The 23,202-nt window shown below is 35.7% G+C and overlaps 3 protein-coding genes and 1 non-coding gene across 4 annotated transcripts; 3 read left to right on the top strand and 1 right to left on the bottom strand.

Annotated features, from left to right (window-relative positions):
* Nucleotides 1-8,796: 8,796 nt before the first annotated feature.
* On the top strand, nt 8,797-9,436 carry LOC125205693 (60S ribosomal protein L27a-2-like). Its single transcript, XM_048104762.1, has one exon. It carries the CDS (start codon nt 8,858-8,860, stop codon nt 9,296-9,298), a length of 441 nt encoding a protein of 146 aa, XP_047960719.1. The 5' UTR covers nt 8,797-8,857; the 3' UTR covers nt 9,299-9,436.
* Nucleotides 9,437-9,504: 68 nt separating this feature from the next.
* Nucleotides 9,505-14,142, bottom strand: LOC125205692 (protein DETOXIFICATION 29). The gene is made up of 8 exons (XM_048104761.1): nt 13,775-14,142; nt 13,172-13,713; nt 11,769-11,855; nt 10,452-10,508; nt 10,105-10,343; nt 9,914-10,032; nt 9,750-9,836; nt 9,505-9,665 (listed from the first exon to the last, which is right to left on the bottom strand). The coding sequence occupies exons 1-8, from the start codon at nt 14,078-14,080 to the stop codon at nt 9,600-9,602; spliced, it is 1,503 nt and encodes a 500-aa protein (XP_047960718.1). The 5' UTR covers nt 14,081-14,142; the 3' UTR covers nt 9,505-9,599.
* A 4,351-nt stretch (nt 14,143-18,493) lies between these two features.
* On the top strand, nt 18,494-20,771 carry LOC125207856 (ARM REPEAT PROTEIN INTERACTING WITH ABF2). Its single transcript, XM_048107358.1, has one exon. It carries the CDS (start codon nt 18,624-18,626, stop codon nt 20,526-20,528), a length of 1,905 nt encoding a protein of 634 aa, XP_047963315.1. The 5' UTR covers nt 18,494-18,623; the 3' UTR covers nt 20,529-20,771.
* A 1,938-nt stretch (nt 20,772-22,709) lies between these two features.
* Nucleotides 22,710-22,781, top strand: TRNAG-UCC. The gene has a single exon. It is a non-coding gene; the product is annotated as a tRNA-Gly (tRNA).
* Nucleotides 22,782-23,202: the final 421 nt, after the last annotated feature.

A 23,202-nucleotide genomic window follows, 5' to 3' on the forward strand; every position in this document is an offset into this window, starting at 1 on the left:
ATACCTTGATAAATGTGAAAGAAAATAAAAAGGGAATTTCCTAGTAATGACATGTGGTTAGAAACGTGTCTCATAGTTGCTTCGCTTAGTGATTAGTGTATCTTATAAGAAAGTTTAGGATATTAAATATTTTACTATTAAGGTTAGATGGTGAATTTATTTAAAATAGTAGAGTTTCTTTAGAAAAAAAAGAGAAGGAAGAAAAGAAAACGAGGTATAAAATTCTTCTCAAGGTTAGCAATCTAAATTTTTGAAGGTGATTAACACTCCTAGTCTTAAATAATTATTGTGGAAGTATATAAGTTAGTCTTAGGGAATTTGTAGGATCATATTTATAAATATATACACTATATATATGAACATGTGTAGTTGGTAGAATAAATTGTTTAAATGCAATTGGAATAAGATATATGTACACGTATAGTGATTCAAGTAGATATAAAATATAAATAGATTTAATAAGTATTAAATATAAAAATAGTCATGATATAATTTAGTGGTATTAGAAAGAAATTAAATAAAAGAATGAGAATAGTCGATATTTTCATAAGCTATTATTTATACAAATATGTATATTAAGTTACTTTCTTTCTCACAAAGACACATGTAGGCCACGTGTATAATTTTTGGAGTGCTACTTGCGTAAGTCGGTTTATCTAATGCTAGTGTGTGTAAGTGTTACAATTGTTAATGAAAAAAAAAAGAGAGGAAGGGGGAGGAATATAGAAAGAAAAGAAACGAGAGGAAAGAAAATGGAATTTCTGGTATAAAATAGTCTTAGTCTCCTCCTTATACATGCGCACATAAGCTGAATGGAAAAGAGAAACAAGTACTTGAATAAGTTACAGGATCAATCTTAAACAAGATCAAGTGTTATAAATCGAGAAACAGGAACAAGTGCTCCATCAGATTATCTATTTTAATCAGGTGTGTATAAATCACACTGTTAATTTTATATATTTTATGTGCTTTTTAGCTAGGAGTTATATAAAGTAAATAATTTGAGACTTTGATATAATTATGTGTTATTTGATATAGATGGTGGAATATGGTATGGATATGTGAAATGAATTATATGATAGAAATATGTGATTAGTGCAATTGATATGTTCGCATATGGTTTTGGAATTATTTGAATCATTGGATTAAAGAGGATCTGTGAATGGACCTACGGGTCATATATACAATGGCAATGGACCTTCGGGTCATATATATATATATATATATATATATATATATATATATATATATATATATATATATATATACAATGAGACCTACGGGCCATATAGACAATGGCAATGGACCTTCGGGTCATATATATATGTACAATGGCAATGAGACCTTCGGGTCATGATACAATGGAATCCCGGGCAGATGTCAGGCTTGACTTGTCACAGAATAATAAACTGAACAAAGTGGCATATGCATATGTACATGAAATTGATTCTAACATTTGTTGGTTATTGTTACATATATTGGTTAAAGAATATATTGATATCTGGGACGTGGAATTAAGGGTAAGGTTTATATACACTGAGTTGTAGCTCATATAAACCACTAAAATCTTTTAGGAATAAGATATCAGTGAAATTATTCGTTGACATGGGTCGTAAGAACTCCATGTTATCAAGGTCGGCGGCTGACGCATTTTGGCAACCTTCTCCTCCTCGTCATTTTTTGCATGTAGATAAATGTATAATATATAGAGTGGTGAAAGGGTCCCACCACGATTTAGAATGTTTTGAAATATGTACTTGATAAATGTTGGTTTTTGAGCTTATATAATATGTGTGTGTTATTTACTTGACATGTGGATTGTTTATTTTAAATTTTGAATTTATTTTTGGTAAGTGCATAAGTCACAATAGTTGGGGTGTTACAGTTTAGGTGGTATCAGAGCGGGGATAGCATCCCGCTGGGACATAGCATTCAAGCATATCGTATGATACATTTTGGTTATAAGTTTCGTTTGCATTTGCATTATCATGAACATGTGTCACTGAGGAGAGAATGGTCGGCCGCCCTGCATCATCAATTAATTATAGAAACATCTCATATACATGTTTCATGGGATTTCCAGTAAATACCTAGACTTTTAGAACAAAGAGTACATGGACCAATGATGAGGTAAAAAGGTAGAAAATTTAAAGAGCTCGGAAAAGTAGAAGTTGTTGATTTTATGGGACTAATCTAACTGAGGCTGGGATATAGTTAAAAGTGATAGAACCGGTGTTCAATTAGATGAGTTGTATGTTAGAAGAAGGTTTTGATTATAGGGTATCTCTTCTTTGAAGCTATACTTACTCTTGGTGGGAATCAGTCCCACAACCTATGATACAACCTCTGGTATTCTGGTATTCAGTTCAGACAATTTTTCTAGAGAACTCAATGCTAAATATATGCAAAAAAGTGTATTGTGATAAGAAGCAGAGAAGGTTTTATGTTTGTTGATTATGAGCTGACATTATTTCAATATACACGGTTTTGTAGAGAACGTATTGCGAGTTAATTCGATTGGGCTGCCAGTGGATATTGATTCTCTTGTTCATACACAAGTTTTGATATTATTATGGGTATAGATTGGTTTTCACTTCATCGAACCAAGGTAGTTTGTCAAGTAAAAGAAATGGTAATATAATCATCGAGACGGAATCGAGTGATATTCTACAGTAATCAATATATTGTTCCAGGTTTTCTTATATTATCTAGATTGGCTTTTTGATTTATTGGAAGTGCAGATTTATCTGGATTTGCACCTTATCAGGAGACATATTTTTCTATCGAACATTGCATTTATTTTTATTTCTACTTATCAACCGTATTCGTTAAAGTTTCAAGAATTTAAGAATCAGTTATAAGAGTTGTATGGTAGGAGATTTATATGACCAGGTGTTTCATCTTGGAGTGCACCAGTTATCATATTTGAAGAAGAAAGACTGCACATTGCGACTTTATATACACTTTTGGAAGTCGAATCAAGTGACAATGAAGAATAAATATCTATTACTGAGAATAGAAGACTTATTTTGATCAATTTCAAGGTATGCAAGTATTTTCGAATGCTGATTTTCGATCAAGATACCATCAGTTGAAGATAGCTAAAGAGGTTATTGCAAAGACATCATTTCGAACTCAATACAATCATTACATTGATGAACAGATTCTCTCAACCATTACTCGAGGTTAGTAGTTCGTTTTATTGGAGACTTGCTTGTATATTCATGAATTATAGATGAGCATCTTAATCACTTACAGTCAGTATTTCATGTACGACGAGATGAACTCTATTGCTAAGTTGAGTAAAAGTGAGTTTTTGCTAGTACATGTGGTATTGTTGGGACACGTGGTGTCAGGTTTTGGAATAAAAGTGGATCTACAGAAGATTGAACTGGTTGTCAATTGGAAATTTTTCTTGATTATTATTCAATTGATAATGAAGTTAGTACGACATAATTCTTCTATTATATGGAGTGAAGCATATCAAAAGAGTTTTAATGAGTGGAAGCATCGATTGAATATGTCACCTATTTTGCTTATATCCGCAGGTACAAGATATTATGTTATTTATAGTGATGCATTGAAACATGGATTTGGTTATCTTTTGACTTAATGGAAAGTTTATTGCTTATGCGGCGTAACAATCGCAAGTACATGAAGTTTCTTATTCTGTTCAAAATCTGTTATTAGCGACATTATTTTTCTTTGAAGATTTGTCATCATTATATGCAGTAATGCTTATATGGTATTCTAGTATCTTATATATGGTATTCTAGTACTTTATATAATGACAGAGATCCGCGATTTACTATCTCAGTCTTGATACAGTCTTTTTGTGAGTTTCACTCTAAAAGGAGTCGTGCAATTCGAGCAAAAAGGTAAGTTGAGAAAACCAAATTAATTTCATAATAAATTTATAAATTAAGAAAAAAAAAGACAGTCACCTGCCCAGGTTTAATCAAAGATATTTGATCACGGTAATGCTCAACCGAAAATCTAGGAGCATTTCCTATGTGCGTAGTTCCTTTCCACCTATAAATAAAATTGATGTAAAAAGCCGTTATCCCAAGATACATAAACAAATAAATGTGTAAATACATACCTGGCGCCACATGGCGTATATGGCTCGTGCACGAGTGCTCCTATGAACGACGGCCTCAATGTGGGCATTCTTTCCCACGCCCATAGCTGCAGAAGTATCATAGGCCCACCCAACTCTTTCCTCTGATCTATGGAAGCCCCACACAGATAATGATACAGGTACGACAAAGCCGCACTACCCCAACTAATATTCTGCACTTCGTCCGGATCCACCAATGCATTCAGCCACATATAAGGAACCTTACACCCCATGGTGTCTGGTAGAATGAGTCCTCCTAACAAGATTAGGGCATGGATACGTGCCCTTTGGATATATACATATGTAGGTAGGTCATCATCCAAAGGTATCCTCGTTTGATTGATCAGAGCGGTCATCAAATGGCTTGCACATCTTCTAAAGTCACTGTCGCCTCTCCAATCGGTAGATGGAAAGTGTGCGTTTCCGGCCTCCAACGCTCAATCAAAGTCGTGATAAGCTCATTGTCGACCTTCATCGACTTCCCACATTCCATCACGCCTTTGAAACCAAATATCTCAAGCCAATACATCACATTGTCATGAATATCCACATCCCAAGTCTTACTTTCCGTTCGTCGAACTTTGAAAACATGTGTTGTTCCATCATTCAGTATTTTATTTGAAATGTGTTTTCTCTGAAGAAATAACACTGACGGATCTTCAGGTCCATATAATAACGGTCCGCTAGAACTTGAAGTTGCCATCTAATCTAATGACATATTCACAAAACAAAAGTTACAAACTCACATTTAAAAAGAGGGAGACATGAATATTGAACAATAAGAATCTCAGTACACTTAAATCATCTCCCAAAAATCATGTGTAGATCAAGCTTTTTGCGCAAATATTCTATTTCATCATAATTAAACTACAAGCTACGGCGAACTCAAATTAATTAATTAATAATGTATCTCATGATTCTTATCTATAAATAAGGAATTGCCTATTATCCTACTTGATCCAAACAAGCAAAACAAAGTCACATAATCATATCTCAAAGAAGGGAAAAATGGTTTACACAATATCATAACCAAAATCACAACACCAAGCATCTCAAACATATAAAAAACTATACTATAGAATGAATTTCACTAGGGGTAAGCAAAAAAACCGAAAACCGAATGTCCGAACCGAACCAAACCAAAATTTTGAAATTCGGTTCGGTTTTTTCGGTTTTTCGGTTCGGTTCGGTTTTAAAAATGAAAAAATTTCGGTTTTTCGGTTCGGTTCGGTTTGGACGAAAAAAAAAACCGAAAAACCGAAAAACCGAATTATATTTAATATAATATATTAAAATATTTTATATATATATAATACTTAAACTCTAACCCTAATAGAAATCCGCCGCCTCCTTTCTCAATCTGCTTCTCCATTCTGGGTTCTCAATTCTCAATTCTCCGCCTCCAATCTCAATTCCGGTCTCCACTCTAAATCTCACAAACTCTAAGCATTCATCCCGCTGCCTATCTCTGTTCAAGCCAATCGCCGCCTCCGCCCTCAAGCAGTGCAGCCATCGACACCGTCAGACGTGTTCCAACCATCAACGCCGCCTTCAGCCGTGCTCCAACAATCCACGTCGTCTTAAGAAGAAGGTAAAACTTAAATGCATCTATTTTCTGCATAGCTCTCAAATTAGTGTTCAAAATTAAAATACTTCGAAAGTTCTTGCATTTTGGCATTAATGTGCATTTTTCTTAGATGATGAGTGTTTGGATTTTTTCTTTTAGGAACCAGAAACAATTGAAGAATCCACAAACACCTTCTAACGGAAGATAAGACACATAAACTTTGATCTTGCAAGTATTGAAGATGAATTCATATGCTTAAATTAAGTATCATGATATTTAAAAATTGGATTCCCCTAATCAATCCAGATCTGCCGCCTCAGATTCAAAATTTTTTGTTATTCTAATTTTCTCAACCTCTCTATTATACATTTGCATTTTCTTTTACATTCATAAATTCTCTGCTTTGCTTTATTATTAATATCTTACGGGATTATTTTGTATTTCAGATTATGCAAAGTTGATTCAAAGCTTTATGAGAAAATTATGGACAAAAGATGTGGCCAAAGCTCATCACTTGAAAGTATTGAAGACCTGGAATGGATTTACTTGGAAGTATTGAAGCCTTGGAATGGATTTGCATTGTTATAATTTTTTTGTAGATTAATTAGATATCATAAAAATTTTTAATGTTTTTGGCCTAAATATGTATTCTAGTTGGTTGATGATGTTAACTATGTTATGGTTTTTGATTGTTTTTGTTATTTTTCTGTTTTAAGTTTTTAGGTTTTTCAAAATTGTATATAATTTCGGTTTTTCGGTTTTTCGGTTTAGTTCGGGTTTTTTAGTTTGGTTTTTCGGTTTTTCGGATTTCGGTTTTTCAGTTTTCGGTTTCGGTTCGGTTTTGATTTTAGCCTAAATTCGGTTTTTCGGGTTCGGTTCGGTTTGGGCAAAAAACCGAACCGAAACCCGAATGCTCACCCCTAAATTTCACCAATAAAATCCATTATAACTAACAAAACAACAAAACATCAGTCAAAATTGAACAATTTGTAATAAACCCTAATTTAACAAAATTGGGAGAAATCTGCACAAAATATGCAGTAAACATCGAATTAAGGGATAAATATTGAAAGATTGAAGAAAACTTACCGTAATATGTTGGAAATCGGCGAGAAACGCCGGAAAATCGCCGGAAAATAGCCTGCCCTTTCCCTCTCTTGCGCAGAATGAAGCTTCTGCCTCTGCTCGCGTCTGTTTTAATTCGACGAAGAGACGCATGACGCTTATGCGTCTTACCCTAAGACGCATGACGCTTATGCATCTTCTAATAAAAAAAAATTCAAAAAAATTTAAAGACGCATGATCTCTATGCGTCTTACACTAAAACGCATGACGCTAGTGCGTTTCATTAAACGGAGACGCATGACCTTAATGCGTCTCTCTCAAAGTCGGATTTTAGTAAAAGTTCAGTACAAATATGGAACTTAAGTTTTCCTCTAGAATCAAAAAAGAAATATCCCCAATTAGCATGGGTTGAGGTGTAATTTCCAGCTAGAAGTGAAGTAATGTATATTTCCATTTGTCAATATATATTATAGATGGGACACACCACATCACCATTCCACCTTGGTATGTCTAGACTAGAGAATTTTTTCTCATAATTTCCAGCTAGAAGTGGAGTAATGTATATTTCCATTTATAAATATATTATAGATGGGACACACCACATCACCATTCCACCTTGGTATGTCTAGACTAGGGAATTTTTTCTCTTTGAAAGAGGAGTAATGAGAGAATTAATTAGTAACTTAAAAATCAAAATTAAAATTATAATTTGATCAAAATTGGGTTAAATAATTAAAAATTGCTTAAGTTGGTCAAAATTGTGATTAAAATGGTTGACCGTTAAATATTAATGGAAATGTTGACGGAGGACCAAAATGATCAAATTTCCATATGTTTAGGAACAAAAAATCCAAAAGATAAAGTTTAGAACCAAAATGATAAAATGGACATATGTTCAGAACCAATTTTGACCTTTACTCTTTTATAATTTATGATGTTTTAATTCCATGATTTCTCATATTCTAATTTTGTGCCTATAAAAAGCATAAAGTTGTAGATGAATTACACATTTCACCATTCTCTCTCAAGCTCTCAACATTTTATTGTATATTTTAGAGTATTGCTCAATTTTTGGAACTCCATCAAGTTCATCGGTGCCAGCGGGTTTGAGAAGTTATACACGTTAGGAGGAAGACGTTTCATCTTTGGGGATAATACGTCAATTCGAAAGTACTAACCGTGATGTACTTTGTCTTGCGGAAAGAGAGTTTTTCTCAAATAGACTTGTAGTTCAGTTTATTTTATAATTTTCGTTGTAATTTCCATTTCATTTTTTTATTGCAATAGTTAGAGTACTGTGTGTATATGGTTCGAGAATTCTATGCTAATATTTTTTACTATAATTCTTAGACATGGAAGAATTGAAACATCCTTAACTCAAACAAGCATAATGTTTATCTTTATCTTTACACAATTTATTATTTTATATATTTATATTCCAACTTGTGTTGTAATTATATTATATGGTGTCTCAAAAAATAATATTTTATAACTTATGATGAATTAATAAGTGGTGCATAATATGTATATTTGCAATGAGATAATTAAACCTTTTAAAATAGAGTTGGTCAAACAATTAGTTGTTCAAACAAAATAAAATAGTTTACAACCAAATTTTGGTTTACTAATAATACTATTGTTGAAATTAGGATTTGGCACTTAATTGTTTCGGGATACAACTGATTTTATATAGAGAATCTAATTATCTTATATATAGGTGATCAATTAAGTAAAATATATAATTATATTAAATATATTTTACAAAAAGAAAATTTACAGCATTGAAAATTGTGAAATAGCATAAAAAGTAATATAGATTTTTCATATTCCAACAAGCTATGTTTAAAAATACAATAAATAATGATAAACGTTCCAACATTTAAAAGGACTATTATTATTCATTAATTCAACCAATTAATGTAATATTTTTCGTATAGCAATTTAGGGCCCAAGGTTAAAAAGCCCATATATTTAGAAGCCCTAACTTGGGCAGTAGCCCAAAATTCCAACCCTAAACCACTTAAATCTCTATTTCTGCTGCCGCATCCTCATTCATAGAATACAAAGTCCCTCTTCTGCTTCTCCTCGCACAGAATCAGCAATCGATGACGACCGGCTTGAGGAAAAACAGGAAGAAGCGCGGCCACGTGAGCGCGGGGCACGGCCGCATCGGGAAGCATCGCAAGCACCCTGGCGGTCGCGGAAACGCCGGCGGGATGCACCACCACCGCATCCTATTCGACAAGTACCATCCGGGGTATTTCGGGAAAGTGGGGATGCGCTATTTCCACAAACTGCGCAACCAGTTCCACTGCCCCACCGTCAACGTCGACAAGCTCGTGTCTCTGATCCCTCAGGAAATCAGAGACAAGGCCTCCAAGGACAACGTGCCGTTGATCGACGTCACGCAATTCGGCTATTTCAAGGTTCTCGGCAAGGGGATGTTGCCGGATAATCTCCCTGTAGTCGTCAAGGCCAAGCTCATCTCCAAAACGGCGGAGAAGAAGATCAAGGAAGCCGGCGGCGCGGTGCTTCTCACTGCTTAAGGTTATTGATTCTATTTCTGTTTTATTGTTTCACTCTTTGAAATGTTGGAATTCAGTGGTTTATGATCGAGTTTTGGAATTTTAGGGTTTTTGCAATGGATGTTTGAATTGGTTTTCGTAATGTTCTTCTTTAGTTTATTGCTCTGGATCTGATCTGATTTACTTTCGTATCTAACAGTAGTACTATTTGATTGATAGATTTGAAATTGTAGAATCGCATAACAGATCTAGGAGTATTAATTAGAATGAATCAATCCAAACGAAACCATACTGAATGGTAAATGAACAATTCATGGGATCTTTATCTCTCAACGTCGATAGTTTTAGCTCCTCCCCACGTATTGATTCTTTCAGCTGCTGCAGAAGCCTAAATGCAGAAAAAATCCAAGCAATGAAATTTCCAAACATTTTGTGTGTATGATGTAATTATAGTACAGTTACAGATACATACCTCTTTCTCCCAATTAGTTCGGTAACAAATGAAAAAGAGAGCCAGCGTTTGCACAATTGTTCCGGTCACCATTCCCATCCATATTCCCTGAAAATGCACTCTTCTTTACTCGATTTACCAAATACCAACTTGAAAATTGGTTTCTTATTGAAATTCTGACTAACCTCAACGCCCTTGTTAAGTGCGAACCCTAGTATTAGACCCAATGGTATCCCGAATATGTAGTAGCATCCAATATTAACGTATGCAACCAACGATTGCCATCCAGCTCCAATAGCCACACCTGCACATTCAAAACCATCATGTTTACATTATTCTTCAAAATCTTGAATCATTAATTCATAATAAAAACCACCTGAAATAGCGGGTTGAACGTTGTTGGCCAAAATGCAGAATGAAAGCAATGGTGTTAACTGGTACACAATTTGTTTGACTTCTTCACTGTTTGAGAATAGTGAAGGATATTGATATTGGAACACAAGAAGGATCATGGCAAACAGGAGGCCAACGAAGAAGGCTGAAACCACCACCACTACAACAGAAAACTTGGCCATTCTTGGATGCGCAGCCCCCAGTTCATTAGACACTCTTACACTGCTCGTACACCATCATAATATACAATTATAATTATATTTACAATGTTACAATGTAAAAAGGAACTTGTGCTGTTTTGTATGTGTATTATTGTAGATGAACGAATACCTTATTGCTACATTGAATCCGAAAGCTACCATGACTGCCCACCCCAATATGTTCATGCTGCAAAAGATGAGCTTTGACAATAAAATTCATGTGTAAATAATTAAGTGGTATTTAATTATCACTCCTTCGCTCTCAAATTTGAATATTGACTCAAAAACTCAATTCATTTCTGTCCTAAATATTAAGATTTGGATCCCCTACTTCAAGTACAAAGACACTAAAACACACCTTCAATGTATTTTGGTGGGTTTGGAGAGTATTTCCTTTTTCCCAAGCTTATAGTGATAATCTAAATATATATTAGAACTATTTTCCATGTAAAACAACAGAGACGCCTCGATCAAAAATCAAGTTCAACTACCAGGAACAGCTAATTTGGCAGCACATTTCTTTTCTAGTGAAAACGTCAAAAAATCACTTCGTAAAAAGACAAAAAGGACTTTAATGCCGATGAAAAGAATTTCAAGGTCTATATCATGTGGTCCAAATGGTTGCTCTGTTTATTCAAATGCCTTCTAGTTTTTATAGATCACTACATATCTTGTTAGTTATCTATTCTGATATTGTCCTTACATATATTAAAAGAGAACGAATGGTTATTAATAAATTGATTAGCACAAAGAAAGTGACACTACGAAGATCTCATGAATCATTTTTACTCATTTAATAGTCATTATGCAGTCCATTTTATCTTACATTATGTCATTTCTGTATTTGAACACCATTATCGAATACTCTTTTCGTCCAAAGAATAGTTCTGGTGATACAATTAATAAAATATGGAGTAGTAGTAATAGTGAAAGAGAAAAAAAAATGGTTAAAATAGTGAGCCAAGTAAGTATGAGTTGTAGATAAATAGTAGATATGTAGTAGATATGTAAGGGTAATAAATTGCGAAAGTTTAAAATCGACATGGATTCATTTTGGTGGATATAGCAAAAAAAAAGGACCATTTTTTGTGGACAGAGAAAATATATACTACTACTCCCTATGTCTCACTGTCTATCTTTTCTTTTTAATTTATCTCACTTAAAATGTCCACTTTCTATATTTGGAAATAAATAACTCTCATATTTCTTCATTAAAATATTCAATCACTTATTCTACTTTATTTTATCACACACAACAACTACTCACCTAAGATCCTGTGTCATTCAAGAATGTGAACATCTTGAATGTTACGGAGTAGTAATAAAAAGTCTAAAATGTATTGTATTCAACATAACGTGGGAGTAGAGTAATAGTACTCCGTATTATTTTGCATGGACAAAAAAATCATGCCTTTTTTTTATAAAAATAAATTAGGGGCATTATTACCATATGGAGAGGGCATCCACGGAAATTTCTGCATTCTTCAAGTATCCGGCAAACAGCACCAACGCCATGAAATACCATGTTTCCAAGCTGCCAGTAAGTAAAATTAGAATATACTGTAACATTAAATCAAATTTTTAGTTAATGCACTAAAAATAAATTATAAAGCTTACGTTTAAACTTTTAATTGTAACTAGGTTAATTTCAAGAGTATGTAACAAAATATCACACTAAAGAGCTAAGTTAATCAAAAAGAGGAGGGCCTTATATTATCACATAATGTTATCTTTGGGGACATTATTAAACTAAACAACAAAATGAAGAACTAAATCACAAAGAAGAAATGAAAATTAATTAAGGGACATCTTTATGCCTTATAGTTCAACTTTCAACATCTAATATTTGACCGATGTTTTAACATGTTGTAGAATCACTGTCAACTATAAGTCTATAATGCGGTCGGAAAACTGCCACGTAATTAGAGTTTAGATAAACTTGAATTATGAATTAGTGAACTGTAATTTAAATTTTAAACCATTTTATACTCTTCTTGATATATGCATTAAATACACTGCCAATGAGTTGGATGAACGACAAAATGAAGAAGTGGGCCTATGTATATTAATGTACAGTTAGGGTAGTTGGATTGTACCAATAAAGATTAGATTTGTGATTATATACGTACGTTAATGAATAATTTATGAGACTGGGAAGCACTCAAGTGATTATGTGCAGATTTGCGAGTAATTACTCAGAAAACCGATTATAAGAAAATACGAAATGAACGATTGTGGAATAAGTCAGGGCAGTGGGCCTGCAATTGATGTATCACATCCTCTCCGTTCATCACGTGATCATGGGTATGATATATTTTAATAAAGAAAATATTAGAACGTTATAGATGAAAACGATAGATCATGTTCTAATTTTTTTTTTAAAAAGGTAAATAAATTGATATACCAACTATTGAGAAGAATATGATGGGAGATAAGTACTACTCCCTCCGTCCCACAAAAGATATCACATTTTTCTTTTTAGTTTATCCCACAAAAGATGTCATATTTCTCTTTTTGAAAAAAGTTCTCTCTCGCATGAATATAAAAATTATATTTTCTCTCTCCATTTAACATACAAAACAAAACTTTCTAAAATCACATGTCGTCACAAGTATGACATCTTTTATGGGACGGAGGGAGTACTTACTAAGTACTCCTAGTTACTAGGAAGTTTAATTTAAAGAACCTATATTCTCGTTATTATTTTATTTTTTCTTCTAATTTTATATTAGTAGTACAAGAAATTATAACCGACAAGAAAAAGCGCCAATCCTCAAAAGTTTTTTTGTATGACCAAAGTCCAGAAAGGAAAAAAAAAAAAAAAAAAAAAAAAAGAGTTACAGTAGTTACCAGAGCATGATGGCTGAAGCGACAGACAATTTGACGAAGCTCCACAGGTTATGAAAAGCCCCTAATGAGAAACCCGTCCACGCCCTTCCGCACGTGCCGCTCATTATGTAGACCATCTGCCCCACCACAATGAACCACCAAGACGCGTTCAGCAGCAGCGCACCGCCCGCCATCCCCCACCCGAGCCTCAGCATCACCAGCCAGCTGAACGCCACGTGCAGCACAAGCGCCGCCGCCGCGATCCACGCCATCGCCATGATCTTGCTCTGCGCCTGCAAAAACTTGGCCATCGGGAACACCATCGCGTAGGCGTACAGCTGTGGGATCATCCACACCGCAAGTCTCCCCGCCGCCACCGATATCTCCTCCTTCTGCCCGATCGCCAGCAGGAACGGCGTCGCGAAGATGTAGAGAAACATGAGGAGGAACGCCGTCGACAGCAGAATCACCAGCGATCTCTGCATATAAACCCCCAGCATCTCGATCTTCCCCGCGCCATAGGCCTGCCCGCACAGCGTCTCCAGCGCGCTCCCCATCCCCATCTATCATCTCAAAACCCTTCAATTTCATCGAAATCCAAATTCAAATGAATCACGCACTTACCATGACGCCGAAGGATAATCCGGCGATGACGGAGTTCTCCACGGAGAAGGCGGCGAGGTCGAGCGTGCCGACGTGGCCGGCGAAGGTTTGGGTGATGGCGCCCAGCGAGTACTGGCAGACGGAGGTGAAGATGGCCGGGCCAGCTAAATACCACAGCCTTTTCGACTCCGCTATGAACTCCTTGCAGAATTGAGCGGGGCTTGTGATAGGAGAAATGTCCGCGCCTTCAACGACGGAAGAGTGATCGAGGACGGGAGGCCCGGGTTGTTGGTGTTCCAGAAGGGGCTGTTTGGCTGTGTGTTCCATTTTTTTGCCTCAGTTATATGAGTGAACTACGTTCTGTATTTAAGTGAAACACAGCGCCTTCTTTTATTATGAGTTGCATTATCAATTTTTTATGGGGCCTTTGCTTTTACCAACAAAAGAAAAAACTATTATGGGGCCTTGCTTTTACCAACAAAAGAAAAAACTATGGGACCTCTTTATTATTAGATTTTCTAATCTCATATCATGAGGTGTGTTTCAAAGTGCACAGAATAAATTACTGTATTATCAGTATTGATCAGCTCGTATTTTAGATGATCTAGTAATGGGCAAAATATCTTTAAGTGACAGATTAGTAACAGCAACATCAAACTGAAGGCATCATTACACCGTATAACATTAATGTCATTTTTCACTTGAATATTAATGTGTTTATAAAAAAAAAATTGACACCATTCTATAAATATTAGTACTACTAGACTACTAGTACTTAAAACAAAATACACATATCAAACTTGATTATATTCTATACTAGTGGAGTAGTATATTTTCTACTATAATAATTTCATCACATAATTCATCTTTCCGATTGAAAAGCTGCACATATAAATCAGCCACATGCAATACCATAATGGGTTGCAATAATTTGCACCACGAATGCATTAGCAATGTTATGTGCGTACTAATTAATTAGACTTTTACAAAAGCCTCAAAATCTAAAATAGCAAAATTATTCATCCATGTAAATGATGGGTATATATATCTGATTTATATATACAAGTTATTGCAATGATATAATTGCAACTTCACATAGTCACAGACCAAGAAAATTAGTAGAACAGCCAACCCAGGTAAATTAAAGTAAGTTATACGCGAGTGCAATTTACTTGTTAATTAGTTGTATTATGTTTTTTTTTATTTGAACACTTGCTAATATGTTTTCATTTTAGATTATTTGGTTACTTGTAGTATAAGTTAATACTACTATATGACAAGAGGTTTCACGTAATCTACTTTGTACTATTCTGTAACTTGGAATTTCTGCAGCTAAATAAAACAAGAGTCAGTAAGCAACCAATTACTGTCTTGGGAATTTCACTATACATTTAATGCGCGATTGGGTAGCAGCTGACATGATCAATAAATGAAAACAAATAAAACAGATGAGATATCTTATTCAATTAGATCTTGCAATAATAAAAAGAACAAATTGTCTATAGAGTCCTCGACTTTTAAAAAAGAGTAAAGGCCTATCATTATACTAAATTTTATTTTTTGGATTTTTTGATCCTATACATTTCAAATCAGATTACAATTGATCATCCGTTAATAATTCCATTAAGTCAATGGGTTTAATCCAATTTTAACCAAATTAAACTTTAATTCTGATTTTTAAGTCACTAGCTAATTCTCTAATTATTTTAGTAAATATTCATTTAAAATCAGAAATATTTAATAGAATTAGGGTTCTTATTTCATCTTCCCCACACCGCCCTTTTTGCCAACGTAGGCGAAGAACATCGACAGGATCGTCAATGCGAAGACGATTAGATTCGTGTACGCGAAGAACCTAAAATCAATTCTGAAAATTGAGAAAGTTATAGATGAAAGGATTTCTCTGCTGCTGCTGGCGGAGAGGTGGAGGGATTTTCTCTGCTGCTATCTCCATTATAGATGAAGTTCTTTCTCTCTCTCTCTGTGCAGCAAGTTATTGAATGCAAAGCAAGGAGTGATGATGGTGGTGGGTATTTTATAGAGAGAGGGAGGAGTTAAGATTGAATCGCAAACGTGGTAAGAAGACTGTAAGAGTACTTGAATACCTTTAAAAAAAGGTAGATTTGAAATTTAATATACTATTCATTAATTAGGGAATTAATTAATGACTTAAAAATCAGAACTAAAAGTCTAATTTGGTCAAAATTGGGTTAAACTCGTTGATTGTTATAAAATTAACGGAACTATTGAAGGATGACCAATTGTGATCCGATTTGAAATGTGCAGGACCAAAAAATCACAATTTGAAATGTGCAGGACCAAAAAATCCAAAAGATAAAGTTTAGGACCAAAATCATAAAATGATCATATGTTCAGGACCGGTTTTGGCCTTCACTCTTTAAAAAGGTTTGATTTTTCTCTTGAACTTTAAATGTTATATGAAAAGTCATAAACTTTATCGGACTGTGTAAATTTTCTATTCGACCCGACCCGATAGATTTCCGGCACAAACTTATCCTACGCGGCACGCCGGAAGTGTGACTTGGCAAATCGTCGGCAAAACATAAAACGAGCATCATTTTGAATTAAATTAAAATTAGGCTTTCATTCTCATGTGCTGAAGATAGGATGTTCGAAGTTCACGTTTTGATCTTAGGGCTGAAGTTCGCGTTTTGTCATGTTATCACACACTCAACATCCACATCATCTTCCATGTCAACTTAAATACACACCACACGTCATTACACTACTTAGACGGAAAATCAGACTTGGGAAATAAGAGCAGAGGGTAAAATTTATGGGAAAAACCAAACTTTTTATTAACAATAAATTAACAAGATTACAAGAGTTCCATGAACAAGAAAACTATAAAAAGATGTTTGCATGAATGACCACGCAGAGCCATCGAGCACAACTCAAGCCTCTGGCCTTGACGGAAGGTGATCAACTAGTAGATACTACACTTACTAAAAAACAGATATATAGTCAGTATGAGATCGAGCATTCATGGACGGAGCTTGCATATAACTAGACTGGCCAAATGCCCCTCCTCCAATAGTCCAATTTCCTCACACATATATAAAAATTATTTGCTATAAAACTAATTTATTTTAATTTTTCACTAATTCCCCCTCATGAAACTCTTAAATTGTGTCCACCTACAATTTCAGGCTTCTCACAGCTTCTCAGTATAAATTTCTGGCTCCGTCCATGAGAGCATTGAAGTCTGAGTATTGGAGTTGTGGCGCATGTTGCTCTAGAGTTTAGAGTTTACTTGCATGCATTCCCTCCTCGTTGAGTTAAAAGACCAAGAATGAAAAGTGCACTGTTATGTGGGTTGATAATCTTAGTGCAATAGATCTTGCACAGTTTATATGATTTCTTGGGTTTGTTCTTTCATTCACAAATAACTAATCGGAAATGGGCCTGAACGATCACGACGTTTAAAAACCTAAGGCCTAGCCTAGCCCAGCCCATATAACCTCAAAACATTTTAATAAATCCAGCATTTTCTGCCTGATTGATACCAAGAGTTTATCCTAAACTCCTTTTCTTTGCACCATCTAACCCTAGGCATAATCTTTGATTTAATGCATAGATAGTTAGATTAATAAAATTCAATCCAAATCTTGCTTATTACATCAGACAAGCAATATTTTATATGTCATTCACCTCGTGTGAACAGGAGTATATGTTAACCTTAGCATATTCTTTTAGTTTTGTACTACTATATATTGTAATCAACTTCGTTAAATTATAGAATAAAAATATAAAAAAAAATTATTTTATTTTTCATGTCATTTGTAAAATAATACTAATAATTATTATTAAGATATTAAAATTAAAATAATATATAAGCAAAAGGATGATGTTATCGTAAATAATAGTAATACTAGTACTTTTTTTCATAAAATGTCTTCCTGTGGAGGGTTAGGCGAACCTTCAATCACTTAACCCGGTCATTGAATATATAAAATGGTACATATTGTGCCCGAGAGTGGCAACAACAGTTATAGTAAATGATTACAGTCAATAATTATCGGAAGATACTAATAGAAAGTGGGTAGCATAAGCACTTCTCGGATAGTTAGAAGTATTGAAGCGTAACATATTAATTTGAGAACAAGATAATCAAGAGATGAAGTTATAGCAAGAATAATGGAGGAGATCAATTAACGATTATGGAAAAACAAATCAAGAAGATACTTGTAGAATTAGAATATATTTTTTATATATATAGCTCTATAAAAGGATGTGAAATCATTTGAGAGAATTCATTCCAAGTCTAAAAGGATTTTATTGTATTTTCTCCATTTTACTCCATTTATTTAGTTGGAGAAGTTTAAGTTCTTTATTTATTTTATTTTCTCCATTTTACTTTTGTATGTAATTATAAATTTCTGAAATTCTAATCAAACAAATATATATACTGTGTATGATATCCTAAGCTAAACCCTTTTAATACTCCTACTAAATAATACGGAGTATGATTAAAGATTTCTTAACCAATATAATACGCGTACGGATTCGACAGATATAATCCGACCAGGATTACGGATTTACGCAGATTCTCTATGAAGAAAATGAATTTCACCTACAGAAATGAGTATACAATAACAATAAAATAATATATTCCCAGATGTAAAAAAAGGAAACCAAATTCAGGAGGTACAACTGTCTATGGCACAAACATGCGATGCACAAAAAAGAAAAAAAAAACTTTTTAATTCCATTTCCCCAAACCTTCTCATTCCGAACTCTGAGACCAATCAAAAGAAAGAGAGAGAGTGTTGAGTTTGGACACAGTCAATGAGTTGGCGAAACCGCACAAAACTTCCCTAAAATCCCCTTCAACCTCGATTGACTGATAATGGCGGCGAAACCCACATCGGCGGCGACCACGCTGTCAGCCATCTCCCAGAAGCTCCAGCCCCAAAAGCAGACCGCAATCGAGCAGCAAGAGAAGCGAATCGAGGAGGTTTTATCCTACCCGATCCTCTTATCCGATCAAATCAGCGGCGCCGTCAAGGAAGCCGAAATCTTCAAATTCGAGTGCTCCGAGGTCGGCAAGCAGGTCGACCGCCTCTGCCAGATGCTCCGCACCGCCGTCCGCCTCGCCACCTCCACCGCCCCCGGCGCCACCTTCTACGTCCGCCCCGTCCGCCGCATCGCCACCGAGGTCACCAAAAATCTCGAGAAATCCCTCACCCTCGTCAAAAAATGCCGCCGCCGAAACCCTCTCCGCCGCGTCGTCACCATCGTCTCCTCCGCCGAATTCAGGAAGCTCCACAACCTCCTCGACTCCTCCGTTGCTGACATGAAATGGGTCCTCAGCGTCTACGAGGCCGGCGGCGGAGGTATCGTCCTCACTTTACCCCCAATTGCTAGCAACGATCCTATGATTTCTTGGGTTTGGTCTTTTGTTTCTTCCTTGTATATGGGTCAATTGCCGGATAAAATCGAAGCTGCCAATGAATTAGCTTCGTTAGCCAAAGATAATGACAGGAACAAGCAGATTATAGTTGAAGAAGGCGGTATTCCGCCTTTGTTGAAGCTGTTAAAGGATAGTACTTCGGCGGAGGGGCAAGCTGCTGCTGCTTCTGCTCTCTATAATTTAGCTACTGATGTATCAAGGGTTCGAGCAATCATCGATGAATCTGGTGTTCCAACTATTGTGCAAGTTTTAAGTGATTCGCCCATGAAGGTTCAGATTAAGGTTGCTAATGTGGTTGCTAGAATGGCGGAGCACTGCCCCTTGGCTCAAGAGGATTTCGCAAGGGAGAATGCGATTAGGCCTCTTGTCACATTGATGTCACATGATTTGCTGATGGAGGATTCGAAGCTCAAATCCGGGTTGCAAAGCATCCATTCCATTGTTCAGATCAACAAGGAGATGGAGAGCAAGAGTTTATACAAGCCGGGATTAGGCACTTCTAAGTCTATGCATTACTCAGAGGGAAGTGGCAAGGGAGGTAACAGGAAGGACAGAGAGAACGAGAAGCCAGAGGTGAAGCACAAGCTCAAAGTCAGTTGTGCTGAAGCATTGTGGATGTTGGCTAAAGGGAATGTGCCGAATAGCAAGAGAATCACAGAGACCAAGGGGTTGCTTTGTTTAGCTAAGCTCGTTGAAACCGAGGAAGGGGAGTTGCAGTTGAACTGCTTGATGACCATAATGGAGATAACAAACGCAGCTGAATCCAATGCCGACCTCAGAAGGGCAACTTTCAAGACAAATTCCCCGGCTTCTAAGGCCGTGGTGGATCAGCTCCTTAGAGTGATCAAAGATTCAGATGACTCCCAGCTGCGGATAGCAGCTATAACGGCCATAGGGTGCTTGGCAAGAGCATTCCCTGCACGAGAGACCAGGATCGTTGGCCCCTTAGTGGAGCAGCTTGGTCACAGAAATCAGGATGTGGCAATAGAAGCTGCTATTGCACTTGGGAAATTTACCTGTCCTGATAATTTTCTGTGTGTGGAGCATTCGAAGACTGTTATTGAGTTTAGGGGTGTTCCTCCTCTGATGAGATTGTTAAAGGGAAATGAGAGGGCTCAGCTTCACGGACTGATCCTGGTGTGCTACCTTGCTATCCACGCAGGGAAGAGCGATGATTTGGAACGAGCAGGAGTGGTGAACGCATTTGAGGGGGTGGACCGTGCTTTTGTTGCTCAGCACCCAGAACTGAAAGAACTCATAACTCAGGCACTCTACCATCTTAGTGTCTTCCATCAATCTCACTCTGGTATGCTTGCTCAGAGGCCATTCCTAGCGCCATAGGTTGCCATACGGATAGCTTGCTTGTTTGTTACAACGCCACTCGTCTTCACAGGAGGTGAAGTATAAAACTACAGAGGCATGTCCTGTTAGCTTCTACTATATCTTTGTTGGTTATTGTCAATTTTAGCTGCTGTTGACATTATAGAGTCAATTGTTTTGGGATGATGTGTGAAAATTTATCAGATTTTTTGTACAGGGAATCATTCCTTTTATGAAAATGAATTGGCTATGGTTTTTGTGCGATTAAAGCTTAACTAGAAAACTCAGATTCTTCAATTGATCATTGATTATAAAGTACAATGTTAAGTTACAACATCCTTTAACGCTTTCATACTATAATTACATCGAGCTATATATCAGTTTACTTTAAGAGACAAGATGAAGCTAAAATGCAAAACTAAGCTAAAGAGTGCCATTTGTCAGCAAGAAGCATGGCTCTTATTGAGCTTTGCTATGGCCGTCGTCAACCATTTTCTAGCCAACAAATCAGATATCTCCAATCCTTCACCAAGTGAGTAGAATAGGACTGTATTATACATAGCATGCACATATCCCCCTCTGCAGCTCTTGTATCAGCAAGCCTATCAAAAGTAGGAATTTACCATTAGTGAGCAATAGAAGAATTCATCAATCAACAAGAGCAACTATGAGCTCTATTATCTTAACCACTTCATTTTTTAGGCCAAGTTTAGTAACAAAAACAATATAGTTTATCTAAAATTATCAAGATACAGTAGATAAGTCTCTAACTCATTAACAGATAATTATGCCACAGGGTGCTCAGCTTCTCTACAAAAAGAGTGTATAAATTGGTTTTTTTACTTCAAACGGGGATGAGCAATATATAGAACACTGATAAACTGAAAAACTAAACAGGACCATAATACAAATCATGGTCTGTTATAGTATACTCCATCTCTGTACAGTTGCAGTTGTAGAACTGAGAAGGTATAAGTGGTCCAGGTCTGCTTCTCGTCAACAAATACAAAAGCATCCAGATTTGGCCTTCTATTGCAGGATTTTGTTTCCAATTATCTTTGATTTTAACTTTTAGTGATCAATAGCATGGCACTGCACGCTTTGGCCAGAGCCAACCCCTAATTTTAAAGTCAAAACAGTTCATGCAGACACAGAAGCTGAAGAAAAGGTGAAGGAAAACATCATACCGCCTCTTGTACACTTTGTTCTACCCCTTGACCTTGATGAAAACAAACCACTAGATGGTATTGAGCCAAGTGAAAGCCTTGTTTAGCCACTCAACTGCCTCTTTAGTCAGATTCTTTAAGGAAACGCTTATATTGTGGAACAAGGCCACTAGGTCAAAGGAAGAAGTTTTGGTAACAGTAGTTAAGAAGCGTCATAATCAATTTAAATGAGATATGAATACAACATTTTCTATGTTACCAAGCAGTCGCCTTGCAAACACAGACTGCTCCACTATCTCAGCAGCAGATATAGGAGTGTTTCTTATGAATCCCCATTCTACCAAAGAAATCAACAGGAACAATCATTACTTGGATCACAAAATATATATTCAGAATAGCATTCTTCTGTTAAAATTTGCAACAAGTGTTTTAGTCTGAGCACATCCTTTTGAAACTCAAAAGATTTCAGTCCCAAGTTCGTCTTCATATACTCAAGTAATTAAACATATACAGTAGTTGAAGAGAAATCTAAATATAGAATAAAAATCTTACTTCATGGTGTAGCAAAACTGACAATTCATAGCACACCTCACTTGACTAGAACACATATTAAGACAAGGAGTCACAATGGTTTTTATCACTAGTCCGTCCTCTAAAGTGAACAGTATCTGTATATCTCAAAAGTGCGCATGAAAGTAGTACATATGCAGCACATAGCAATACAATGATGATTGACTTAACAGTCGGGATATGTTTTTCACTTCGTGGTTCCGAGTGCCTTGAGTTCAGCATGTAGGCTCATTTTTTTTTAAATCGTTATCAATTTATGCTGCAAAAAAATGATTAGAAAGAACACCGAGCAAGCAAATCATAGGCCGCTAATAGAATGCAGGTTGTAAACTATAACATGGCAATCATTCTTCAGGTATCATATGAACTTAGGATTTATCAAAATTATGAGAAAAAAGTTAGCAGTTAAAAAGGGAGAAACACTTAAAAAATATAATTTTCAAAAAAAGCTGCCATAAGTCAACAAGCGTTTGTAGTCCAACGGTTAGGATAATTGCCTTCCAAGCAATAGACCCGGGTTCGACTCCCGGCAAACGCATTGTTGTTTTAGTTTTAGTTTAATTTTTATTTTGAGTTTTATAACCATTTTTAATAAGAAAACAGAAATTATTTCCCAGCTGTTTGACTTGACTTCAGTAAAGTAATGTTTGGCAATATTCTGTGTCGTTCACTTGTGACAAGTGAGACCGAGAGAATAATTCGTTAAGCATTTACAACTGCATTAAAATTAAGATTACTTGGAAGTTTAGAAGCGCATATCCTGAAATCTACGCATTGTTGTTTTAGTTTTAGTTTAATTTTTATTTTGAGTTTTATAACCATTTTTAATAAGAAAACAGAAATTATTTCCCAGCTGTTTGACTTGACTTCAGTAAAGTAATGTTTGGCAATATTCTGTGTCATTCACTTGTGACAAGTGAGACCGAGAGAATAATTCGTTAAGCATTTACAACTGCATT

This window comes from Salvia hispanica, chromosome 2 (genome assembly GCF_023119035.1).
Source record: "Salvia hispanica cultivar TCC Black 2014 chromosome 2, UniMelb_Shisp_WGS_1.0, whole genome shotgun sequence".
In the NCBI taxonomy this organism is placed as follows: Eukaryota; Viridiplantae; Streptophyta; class Magnoliopsida; order Lamiales; family Lamiaceae; genus Salvia; species Salvia hispanica.

Bases quoted from the DNA above. Each gene is read 5' to 3' on its own strand.
- LOC125205693 (XM_048104762.1), top strand. From the start codon at position 8,858: ATGACGACCGGCTTGAGGAAAAACAGGAAGAAGCGCGGCCACGTGAGC.
- LOC125205692 (XM_048104761.1), bottom strand. From the start codon at position 14,080: ATGGAACACACAGCCAAACAGCCCCTTCTGGAACACCAACAACCCGGG. The intron at 13,714-13,774 runs GTAAGTGCGTGA...TTGAGATGATAG, and splicing joins GATTATCCTTCGGCGTCATG to ATGGGGATGGGGAGCGCGCT. The intron at 11,856-13,171 runs GTAACTACTGTA...ACTTACTGGCAG, and splicing joins GCTTCAGCCATCATGCTCTG to CTTGGAAACATGGTATTTCA.
- LOC125207856 (XM_048107358.1), top strand. From the start codon at position 18,624: ATGGCGGCGAAACCCACATCGGCGGCGACCACGCTGTCAGCCATCTCC.